The following is a 12,629-nucleotide window of genomic DNA, read 5'->3' as shown; positions in this document are numbered from 1 at the left end:
AAATAAGTAAATGCAGCATTTGACAAGGTTTTTTTTCCACTAGCCGTCGGGCTAGTTATAGTAATTATTTACTAGCCCAACACTGAATATCACTAGCCATGGGAGTGGGGCTACCATAATCTAGAAGCTCTGGTGATTAATTTACAATCATGTTACGGTACTGACAAAATGAGCAGGTGACCTAGTTTTGATACGGCCATTTATTACTTTTTTGGAAGAAAGTGTGCTGCTAACGCTGACATATGATCCCCACATGTTTATTCTATCAAGTCATCTAATAATTTAAAAAAAAAATAGTGTCTTGTTATTTTTGAAAGTACAAACCTGAATTTGGGACTTTATCTGATAATAACCCAATTACGGCATTAGTAAATGTGCTGTAAAATGGCAAATGAATTGATTTAAAGGAAGGGACAATTAAGGCATTTGGCCTGGTATGCATATTCAACGATATGTAATGCACATTATTGCTTAATATCAACAAGTATAATCGTATAGTTAATTAATAAAACGGTTAAATGTGACGGCTAGTATATATGACGGGCGCAGCCATTTTGTACCATCTCAGTGAGTACACCCTCTGGCGAGCTGGTGGTTACATAATACTTAACATGTAACTTCAGTAAGGAGTCTTAGAACTAGAGAAACACAATCTACCTGGTTTTTGCAGGATGATAAATAGTCATACATTGCAATGTTCTGTAATAATACACATCCCAGTAAGCCAGCAATAAGTATATCCAGCACTATATATATTATTTTTCAATACAAAATAAAATATCATTGTCAAAGTGGCTACACAACATGTCGAAATAATTAACAATGTTTTGTCCATGCATTAACCTACGTACTGAAATGATACACAGTGTTTTCTTAGTTAATTGGTCTATGCTGTTAGTTGCTTCTATCTGTGATTCCTGATTGGCAGGTGTGTATTTGATTGGTAGCCAGACGAGCCAATTAATTGACGCTGTCTAGACACAAAAATACATACCCGTATTGTGGAATATTACCGGTCGCCCCTAAAATGGTAATGGACATGGTTTATTACTGTAAATAGTTCTGTAAAACTATTGATTAAGTAGACTTTTTCATCTAAAACCACAAAACTGACCAATTACGTAATCCCAAAGAAAAGAAAATTATCACTTGGGTATCGTGGGTTGTCGTTTTTGCTCTAACGTAGCATATCAATAGGCCTAATAGTGTACATTTTTCCTTTGGATTATTTAACAGAGAAAAAAACTATAACCCTATTTTGTTCCGTTAATGCAACTTGAAATATATTAGGTTAAATAGTTTATTATATTATTACGTCATTTATGCTGTTTTACAAGTCAGGTTGATCAAAGAGAAGCGCTGTGTCGAAAATTACTGCTTTTGTTTACACTGTACATACAGGAGATGGTCAGGAGCTGATGTCACTTCGCCCCAAGCTATCCCACCGGACGTCACAAAAACGAAACAAAATGGCTGCCCCCAGTTAGCAGGAATAATCATGTTTTTTTATTAACTCTAAAATTACGCGTTTTTCATTTGCTAAAGTGTCAGTATGTGTTGGTGGTCCGGGTATGCATCTTTCCAACACACAAGGCTCTTGTTTGAGTTGACCCTACCTTTAATTACAAGTAGGCCTATATACTATAGCAGGGTTCTCACTGGACTTTCTCCATTGGGGCTCATTTGAGCTTTCTTGTCAAACTTGGAGAGTCCCATAATAGGATTTTAAGTTAAAATTAAAAAAAAATAAGAGTCCTGTCCAAGTTCCATGCTTCAAAATACACTTTTCGAGAGTCCGTGAGATCCTTGTATATATTCGCCGACTACTAAATATAAGTGGCTGGCGACTAAAATATTATACTTTACTGGCCTGGGAAGAGTAAATTTGAACTTGCTTTGTAGAGCACTGTGAGTAGCATGTTAATAAAACATTTCCTTCTTTCCTTCCTTCTTCCATTCTGAGAAGAATGCCATAACTGAAATGTGACCAAACATACTGAGCCGTTCTGGAATCGTAACAGTGAGTTTGGTGCAAATTTTAAGCCAATAAACACTACTAAAAAGGTAGTTATGTGAATAACAACGGTCTGTTTATAAATATTGATCCGCTTCAGAAATTAAATTTGAATGCTCATGCTAGTGACCGCAGCCGCCGCTAGGGGCGCAGCTGCGCCCATATTCCGAAATGTCACGAGTTTGGTTCACAATTGGTAGTGTTGTTCAAGGCCAGAATACCCTTATTTTGATGATGATTTTGCACGTTTTTTTTGTTGTTATGACAAGTACACACCTTCCAATTGATGTATATCCTGTTTCCGAAGTTGAACGACTACAAAAAGACTTTTCTTGAGGCAAGTGAAACTTTGAATACGTCTTATTTTGCCCCAAAAAGGGTGATTTGATAGATATATATAGTAATATAATAAAACAGCATAAAATAATTTTTTTGGTAATTTAAAAAAAAAAGCTATTTAGTTTAATTCGACATTGAAAATATTTCAAGGGAGGTAACTCTGAACCACTGACCCGCAAAAGCGAAAATACAGAACTTCAGTCAAGAAGATTCACAGCAGCCAGACATTTTGGAAAATTCACAGTAGTCACACATTTTGATCAAATTAAACGTATTTGATGCTTTGTCATTATTTAGCCATCCATTATTAACTTTTTGGGTTGTATATATATCATACTGAAGCGTTAGTTTTAGAAGACAATGCATGTTGAATTCAAAATAACTTAAAATAATGTTTTGCTTATCATGATGACTCAGCAGTTTCTGATAGCTGATGTTGATTTTTAGAGACATTTTGATAATACATAACTATTCAAATATATATATACATGTACATCTACTTTCATGTAAATCATTTAAATGATTTTAGCATATGACTGCTTAATTTCATACACAAGAATATTATTAATTCAATGGAAATAAATTATTATTAAGTATACAACAAATTTTTACTTTTTAACTTTGTTATATTTGTAAATACATTTTTTAAAGACAATGTTTCAGGTAACATAATTTCTCACATCATAAACTGCACAAGACCTGGTTTTGAATTTGGGGCCTCTTGGTTCTGCTCCGTACCAGTTTGCTGTTTACTAGTAAGTGTTTGGTATTATTTTTTAAATAATTATAATATACAAATATATGACATTAATATAACTTTTAAGTGATTGCTTTTTCTTTTTATACCATTTTCATATTAAATTGTATTTGCACATTACATTTGGTTACATATATTTAAGACGTTACTTCTTTTTCTGAAATTACTCCAATTAAAAATGCTTATCTTGAATATACATAAGCTAAAATGATTAAATTTGCTATCACGAAACTTTCATCTTGATAATAATGTTCACTAATCTATTTTGTTTTTATTCTAATTAATTATTTATTTGTTTTATGCATGTACATAACACATGGTTCCTTGTTTACAAAAAGATGAAAAGCTGAGTTTATTTGAAGCTCAATAAATCCATTGTACGTTTCAGTCATGGAGTCCGATCCTACTTCAGGTACAGACTCGGACAGTCTCATAATGCCATTCAGAGCTAAGCAAAGAGCGAAGAAACAATCTCGAAAGTCTGGTATTTCTTACAAACAAGTCTAGTGTTTCTATGAAAAGTTTATTTTGTTTGACAACACCACTAGAGTACATTTATTTACTAACCATCAGCTATTGGATGTCAAACATTTGGTCATTGTGACACGTAGTCAGGAGACCACCTACATTTTTCCATTAGTAGTAAGGAATCTTTTATACACACTTTCCAATAGACATGACAATACATACCACAGCCTTTGGTATACCAGTCGTGGGGCACTGGTTGGTCCACCGAGCAGATTTGTTCGTACGTCCAAAGCACCTCAGACGAGCACTGTTCCGCCCAGTCTTTCAATGATGGCTTTTGTTTGGTATAGGTACATGAATGAAAGGTCTGGATGGAAAATCATAATCTCTGGCTTTTGTTTGGTATAGGTACATGAATGAAAGGTCTGGATGGAAAATCATAATCTCTGTCTTAAAAATGTCTTCTGTAAATTACAGATGTTCTTTGATAGTTGTACGTAAATAATGAGGAATGACTTAGACAATTTTAGTGAGAGTTATCTTTCAAACTTTTCTACAGCTTTTTAAACCCATGCCAATGAAGTTTATTATAAGGCAGTATGAATGTGTTGAAAATAGTTTGTTTCCTTACTACAAGACCAGCCTCGGTGGCGTCGTGGTAGGCCATCGGTCTACAGGCTGGTACGTACTGGGTTCAGATCCCAGTCGAGGCATGGGATTTTTTAATCCAGATACCGACTCCAAACCCTGAGTGAGTGCTCCGCAATGCTCAATGGGTAGGTGTAAACCACTTGCACCGACCAGTGATCCATAACTGGTTCAACAAAGGCCATGGTTTGTGCTATCCTGCCTGTGGGAAGAGCAAATAAAAGATCCCTTGCTGCCAATCGGAAAGAGTAGCCCATGTAGTGGCGACAGCGGGTTTCCTCTCAAAATCTGTATGGTCCTTAACCATATGTCTGACGCCATATAACTGTAAATAAAATGTGTGGAGTGCGTCGTTAAATAAAACATTTCTTTCTTTCTTTTCCTTACTACAAGCTTAAGACACGGACTCCAAATGCTGATGTTATTTTCAACTTTAATTTATTTCTAAAAACATGAACATAGCTGTATTAATTTAGATACATTTAATCATTGTGTATAAACTAACCTGGGCATACTGGAGGAATTCTGGATATGTGCGGTATAATGCCGGTATATTCCAGTTTAAAACAAAGCACTGTCCCCACAGGTATCAGGAATTTTCTTCATCATCCGGGATAATTTATACAGTGTTTACAGACTACTCAATTTAAATCAAGTATTACTCATTCAGTTGCATATCTGTGATGTATTAGCACTGCTATGACATCAGCAGAGCTTTTCAAATACTGATTTATCTGCGGTATGTCAACTTTTCCTTTGAAGTACATCTTCTAGAGTTTTGATTGGATTGTTCTGAAACAAGGTACAATGAACCTCTGAGGCACTTTAGCGAGATATTTGGGAACTTTTCAGTTTTCGAATTTTTATTTAATTGTTTTAAAATTTAAATAGAAAATTTGAAAGTCTGTCTTGTCCTAGAGCTTTTATTAGATAGTTCTGAAACTGACTGCAATGATTCTAAGGAACAGTCTTTCACAAAATAATAGAGCAATATTTTGGAAATTGTGAATTGTTATTAAATTTTAAAAATTTAATTAGAGACTTGACACATGGTTATTCAAAGATACTCTTTACAAATTAATGAATTACCATCTACTATTGACAAAATTAAAAATTAAATAGCAGGGCTCTCTAGGCAGATAGCCCTCTAGTTGGCTTTTGTATCCTATGAGTTTTTGCATTTGTAATATGTAATTGTGTTGCATTAGTCAGGATTCATTGTAAGATTCATGAGGTATTTAATACAGGTAGAACCAGTAAAATCACAAGTAGAATTATATGTAGAATCTAACAGAGACAGTAGTGATTCTGATGAAAATGTTGAACATAGTCAGCTTCGTGAATACAGTCGGCTTTATTCTCGTCCAACTTCAGAAAAACGCAAAACATTACTTTTCACGGAATTACCTAGCCAAACAGAATTCACGCAGAGTGAAGATTTTGAAAAACCAGCTCCAGGCAAAAAACTCAAGCCATCCCCAGTTGAAACTGACAATGGCATCACTTTCCAAGAATATCCAAACTATTATAACTGGACCCATAACTGGATCACTGTACACTTGGTTGAATGAAAATGGAAGAACTTTACTTATTTGAACACAATATTACTGTTGAGACAGTTCAAAACAGCACCATAAACAAGAATATTGTGATTACAAATGGACTGATATTAGGCTTTATGAAATTGATTAAAGATACTAATTTAACACTGAAAGATATTTGGACATATTTATCTCAACCATGTGAAATAAATGCATTCAGAACACAGGTTCATAGTATTTCCTCTAAATCACAAATATGGCATGTACGTCAGTGAAACTGTAGGAAAATCCAGGTCAGAGACCCAGTACAAAAGTACCTCTGAACTTCTGATGGAAAGGCGTCATTTGAAGAGAAGGGTGAAGCAACTGGAAGACAGTGTTAAAGCTAAGAAGAGAAAAATTGAATACTGGAGAAAGAAAAATTTGCAGGAAATGAAAACAGTGAGGCCGTTACCCCCCTAAAAGAAAAACAATTGCAGAAGAAGGCCACGAGAAAGATAAATTTAAAATCGAATTTGATAAGATGAAGGACACATTGATAGAATGGAATCTTTAGGAGAAAGCATTGAAAGATTCATGTCAAGACTATTGACAATCTCAGGAGAGAATTGAAAGAGAAAGATGACACTTTAAAGAAAGTTGAGAGGGCAAAAAACAAATTGGAGACAGATGCAGAATACTTGGAAACCTTATTGAACGACAATGAAACTTCAACTCTTTGTTTATATGACCAACAAAGCAGGGGCTACAACACTTCAGCTGAACTGTGTGTTTACGGCCTTTTAAACCAAAATGTAGCTGTAGAAAAGGTACCCAAAGTCATAGAAGAAATGACCACACTGTGTGGTAAGACGTCCATTGATCGGATGCCTATAGTGAGGCTACAGTCAGAGAAATGAACAAAAGAAGGCTTTCTTTGTCACATATCCAGGCCACTGAGGAACTAACAGAAAGTGAAAACCTGTGTCTCCTTAGTGACGAAACACCAGATAGGGGAACAAAGAAAGAAATGTTTTATTTAACGACGCACTCAACACATTTTATTTACGGTTATATGGCCGTCAGACATATGGTTAAGGACCACACAGATTTAGAGAGGAAACCCGCTGTCGCCACATAGGCTACTCTTTTACAACAGGCAGCAAGGGATCTTTTATTTGCGCTTCCCACAGGCAGGATAGCACAAACCATGGCCTTTGTTGAACCAGTTATGCATCACTGGTCGGTACAAGTGGTTTACACCTACCCATTGAGCCTTGCGGAGCACTCACTCAGGGTTTGGAGTCTGTATCTGGATTAAAAATCCCATGCCTCGACTGGGATCCGAACCCAGTACCTACCAGCCTGTAGACCGATGGCCTGCCACGACGCCACCGAGGCTGGTGAGATAGGGGAACAACTGCTTGAGGGTTTTCATGTGAGTGATGAAGCTGGATCGAAGCACGTTCGTCCTTGGTTTGAGGGAAATGGCCAATAAATCTTCCACAACAACACTGGATACTTTGAAAGAGATACTGGCAGACATATCTGAAACCCAGGAATGCTCACAGTCTGCCACAGATGCAGGACAGAAAATTTTGTGTAATATCTCATCCACAATGTCCAATCAAGCAGCCACACAAAAGTGTTTCAATGATCTACTTGAAGAGTACAGAGCTCAAATAATGCCACAAGTTTTGGATAAATGGGGAGATATGTCGCAATCAGAGAAATCAAGCTGTTTTAAACTTAATAACTTCTTTTGTGGATTGCATTTACTGATTAATTTTGCTGAGGTTACCAATCAGGTACTTAAGAAGTATGAGTCTGCATGTGAAGAATTATCGCCAGGATCAATGGGATTAAAGAAGACAAAACCTGGTGAAAGTGGATCTGTAAGTTTTGTCAGGACTGCTTGCAAAGCACTTGCAAGGAGAGGTGAATGAATGAATGAATGAATGAATGAATGTTTAACGACACCCCAGCACGAAAAATACATTGGCTATTGGGAGTCAAACTATGGTAATGCAAATAAATAAAGTGATGATCAACATCAATATAAAAATTCAAGGTTTAAAGAAAAACAGTGTAAAGAACAGTGTAAAGAACTGTGCAAAAACACAAATATCACAGAATTTTACGGATACTGAATTTTACTCAAAACTTCAATTTTGTGCTGTATTGGCCATTCTCAAAGAAAATGTTACACCCCTGCACCACGGTGAGGTTACAACATGCACAGGGGTGCAAGGCGAGGTGATGCAAAAAGTGGAGCATATAGCCATTTTAGGGACTATATCTTTGAGAAGACTGGTGAAAATTTGCACTTAGAGCCTTTCCATGGAAATAGATTCAACATCCTATTTATGAATGCTGGCATGATCTTCTTCTACAAAGATTATATCATGGATTTCTTGGAGACTACAATGAAGGAAAGGAACAGACTATTGCAGTCTGTTCTTGATGATGTCAAAGTTCCTGAATACATTGCAGCTACTAAGGCTCTAGGGCTTATAGAAAAATTTATCACAACACCACTCTGGAGAGTAATTGAGTCTAAATGTCACATCTTAGACATGAATGGCTATTATCTCAATCTTATGAAGTTTCTGGAAGAAGCATCCAAAGATGCAGGACCATTCCTTTTGGGTGAACATGTCCCGTTCCCTACACGTTACAATCTCCAAAGATGCTGCAGCTCATGGGGATGATACCTTTGAAGATGAGATGGAGAGTGACAAGAAAACAAATCCAAAATGGGGAGGGGCTGTTCTGAAGGCTCTGATGGCTGAAACAAACGTGGATGATAAAGTTATTCAAATTCTTCAGCTTGTCTTTCCTGCATGGGCCTTATACCTGCAAAAGGCTGTGAAGGCACACCTTCCAGGTGGAGAACATGACAATCCATCTGAAGAAAAAAGAGCAAAGACCACTTCTGTTCCTAAGTATAATAAATTCTCAGAGGCTTTCTTTAGAATTCTCCACAATCTCACTACACAGAGACCGAATGCATCCATACTTGCCAATGAAGCATACATTGTTTTTTCACTGAACAGAACTCTGCAATGGATTTGTGATAAAATGCTGCAAGAGAGAAATAAGCTGGTGAAAAGAGCTCGGAAGCTGAGTAGGCGATTACAGCAGAGGTTCAAGATGAGGAAAGAAGAAATTAGGCGAAAGAGAATAGAGGCGATGAACAGAGCAAGAGAAGTCATTGCCAGAAATAGACAGAGACAGTTGAAGGAAAAAGAACAGCTTACAAATGATATTGTGTTCTATGGTCTGTGGCAAAGTGAGGAAGAAGTGCACACCAATGCAAAATCCTTCAAAACAAAGAAAGAGTGGCAAAAAGCATTTGCAGCACAACTGAAATTCAGAAAATTTGTACTGAAGCAGGAACATGAAGATAAAACCGTGTTCAACTTGTCAAAAGACAGAAAGGACTATTCCCATATACACAGATACAAGAGAATCTTATCAAGCTGATAAGCTTCACATTTGCTCCAACAAAAACAGAGGCTGATGTCATTAACAGGGGGTCCCTTGTTGGTAGGAAAACGAGTGACACATTCTTTTGAAGAGGATGGAGAACTAACAACATACAAAGGCAGAGTGATAGACACAGTGCGTGGATTCCCCGAATGGTACATCACCTATGACTCACAACTTTCCATTGTATACACATACAAGCTACAGGAAGACTATGCTAGAGGAGATTTAAGATTGGATGGTGAGACTGAAGTTGGAATGACAGTTTTGGCCTAAGGAATGACAGTTTTATTGGCCGATTCATCTTGATTTCTGTCGTGATTTATTAACAACAAACCAATGAAAACCAAATCAGTTTTGTGCATTTTTTGTTATGATTATTTTGCATGATAGAGACCATTCCATCTTCAGTTAGTTCCGTTTCATGCTGTTTTATAGTTAGAACATTATGTCTCTTTTGTAATAGTCTAAATTTGAAAGAAAATGGAATGGTTTCTCTCTCTACCTCACATTAAATTACCAGTTAGATAGCAGTTTTACTAACCTTGTTTAAATATTAACTTTATTTGGGGGGGGGGGGGGGGTGTTCAGCAATGTTTAACATGCAGTAGATTTAGTTCTGCATGAATGTGACGTCATTGTCTAGCATGTGGTACAACTTTAATGGATGTCCAATTGTCTATAGTACAGTACATGCATATGTGTTTCATATACTTTTCACTTTTCAGAACTTCAATTTCTTGGTAACCAAGTAACGTTAAATTCTAAATATAATCATACTTTGTTCATCACTTCATCAGTGAATATTATTGTTAAAAGTAGTGAACAATTAATTAGTTGTAAAAGACAATAAACTGTAAAGTAGATGAGATTAGTATATTTAATGCAGTGAACATTTTGTTCAGTATAGGATTGCAAGTTTCAGATATAGCTACACAATGCTGAAACATTAAACAGTAGTTGCTAATCAATTCTTAAATTGATAGCACTGTCACTAATAAAATGCTTTAAAGCAAAATGGTCCCTGTAGTAATTATTAATTTTGTTTTCTGATTTATTTTACAGTTGAGACTACTTGAACATCAGCAAAGGAATAACAGATTACCCCACAGTGACACGTTCTGACCTGAGAGGTACACTTAATATTAGATTATGACAGTTATGTTACTCTCCCAGTTACCATATCTAAGATATGCACCTCTAAACTTGCGTGCAAAATAGTTGTACACATTCTAATAAAATCCATAATTCAAGTTTCAGTCTTTATAAAATTTTAAAAAGATAATGTCTCAAGGTTTAATTTTATTAAAGCTGGTAATCATATTTTATTTTAATGAAGAACTCTGCTGAAAATTAAGTTTCTGCTTATGATTGGCATATGTGACCTGGCACTATTGGCTGCCTTTTGAACAGGTGAAAATAACTACATACTGAAAATAACTACATACTGAAAAACATTTGAAGGTGTGTTTCATCTGATGTAATGAATATTTCTATTTACAAATATTATGTCAAACTAATAACAATATCGGAAACAAAAAAATAAATAGTCATGGTCATAATGGGTATTTTTCTTTGTTCCAGGAAATATGTAGTCTATGGAGAAACCTCTGGTAACATAGATTCAGTTCTACTTCGATGTTGCCGTTATGTCAAACAGTTGAAATGATGATGAAACTACAGCATTCGTGTTACATTTTTTATTTTAACTTTGCTTTGTATGTAATACCGGTATGTCTAGATAGCATTTAGCAATGCTTGTGTTTTCACCTACTGGTTTAGAATTAGTCAGCCAAGTTGTTCAAGTGTTCTAATTAACATTAGCACCACATTATCTCACCAAGATGACAGTAAATTTGTATCTTCAAACTGCATAACAATATGCAAGTGTCAAGCCAACTTCAGAGTAATTAAAAGTATCAGTTTCGGTATCGAACTAATTGTGACTACTTGGTATAAACAGTATTTGCTTACAATGGGGCTTAACTTACAGTGTTTAACAATTTGTGTGAATGCATAATGCATAACTAAGTAATTTGGTTGCGCTGACAGGGTCGAAATGTATTAAAAACGACTATTGAGACCGACCGTAATGTGCAATAGTGGGGTGGTCTTACAATCAAGGTGGTTGTTATGTGGGCTTTCACTTTAATACATGATCATATTTGTACCTTTTGGGTATTATTTGCTACTATTTTATTTTTTGACTGAACATTAACAAGTTTGATATTGATTTACCTCCGCATTTTGTTCTAATGGTTGTGCATTGTACAAAAATAGGAAAATGACAGTGTATATGGCATTCTTAAATTATGGTTACAGTTTGTCCGATTGTAATGACTTCCAATTATCATGGTCACTGTGATTATTCATACATTTGAATTTCATTCAACAAATATACATTTGTGAGACTATTTGACACTTGAAGGAGTACTTCTAAATATAGTTAGTATTTTTTTTGATCATGTAAATGTTGTTTTTGGATATTGTAAATTTTGTAAATTTCATATTTCATTGTTTGTATTTTTTTTTTATACAGCATGTTATTGAAGCAAAATAAATTTAGTGTTTTCCCTACCTTGTTTTAGCATGGTTCGGCACCATCTTGCCTTCATTTTATTTCAACTTATTTTCGTGCTTATATCCAATTAAGGTTCAAGCACGCTATCTTTGGCACACCACCTCAGCTATCTGGGCTGTCTGTTCAGGACAGAGGGTTAGTTGTTAGTTGGTTAGTGATTAGTAAGAGAGAAGAGAGTGTAGTGGCTTTACACCTACCCATTGAGCCCTTAAGAACTCGCTCTGGGTTGGAGCCGGTGTCGGCTGCGAACCCTATACATACCAGCCTGTAGTCCGATGGCTTAACCACAGCGCCACCGAGGCCAGTCATCTTGCCTTAATGGCCTCAGACTAGAGTTATCGACCCATTTGGTTGTCCAAAATACGGAAACTAATGCGAGAAAATATATACTCTTCAAAAAAAGAAACGCAAAAGGGTACAAATGGGTTATAACTCCGATTTTATGTTTCCTACCGGTTTATGCTTTGTGAATATAAGGTCATTGCATGTCCCAAACACATTCCCACGGTTACATTCGATAAAACGCAGCTACTGTACAATAAAGTTCCAAAATGTGAATATTCGCAAAAACGCAGCCACGTGCAAACCATGTCACCACTGCACGTGCGTTGTCTGCACGTGCAACATGAACACCGACAGTATAAAAGTGCAGGGTGTTCGCTTGCCTGGCCTCTGTATCTGGCCGACAGTTGACAATCCAGGACATGCCATGTCTCAGTGAACAGCAGAGAAACAATGCCATCGGCGACTAGACGCAGGCGAATCCAGAACGGCCGTTGCCAGGGCATTCCATGTGTCCCCAAGCACCATCTC

General features: G+C 36.2%; 1 protein-coding gene across 4 annotated transcripts; it reads left to right on the top strand.

Moving 5' to 3' along the window:
• Positions 1-2,467: 2,467 nt before the first annotated feature.
• LOC121386856 lies at positions 2,468-11,742 on the top strand. 4 transcript variants are annotated; one of them, XR_005959720.1, is made up of 5 exons: positions 2,468-2,596; positions 3,017-3,108; positions 3,499-3,594; positions 10,301-10,368; positions 10,820-11,742. XR_005959720.1 is itself a non-coding variant. In XM_041517878.1 (2 exons), exon 1 carries the CDS (start codon positions 8,375-8,377, stop codon positions 9,230-9,232), a length of 858 nt encoding a protein of 285 aa, XP_041373812.1. In that variant the 5' UTR covers positions 7,899-8,374; the 3' UTR covers positions 9,233-10,368; positions 10,820-11,742. The 4 variants fall into 4 exon arrangements, 1 of the variants encoding a protein (XP_041373812.1); XR_005959721.1 differs by having other exon boundaries at positions 2,525-2,624; positions 3,499-3,589; XR_005959719.1 differs by having other exon boundaries at positions 2,528-2,624.
• The last annotated feature ends 887 nt before the right edge of the window (positions 11,743-12,629 follow it).

This window comes from Gigantopelta aegis, chromosome 12, assembly GCF_016097555.1.
Source record: "Gigantopelta aegis isolate Gae_Host chromosome 12, Gae_host_genome, whole genome shotgun sequence".
Lineage (NCBI taxonomy): Eukaryota > Metazoa > Mollusca > Gastropoda > Neomphalida > Peltospiridae > Gigantopelta > Gigantopelta aegis.
Note: the sequence above shows the minus strand (reverse complement) of the source record. Positions and strands in the feature narration are given on the sequence as shown.

What these genes read in the sequence shown, in the direction of transcription:
- LOC121386856 (XM_041517878.1), top strand. Translation starts at nt 8,375, where the DNA reads ATGCAGGACCATTCCTTTTGGGTGAACATGTCCCGTTCCCTACACGTT.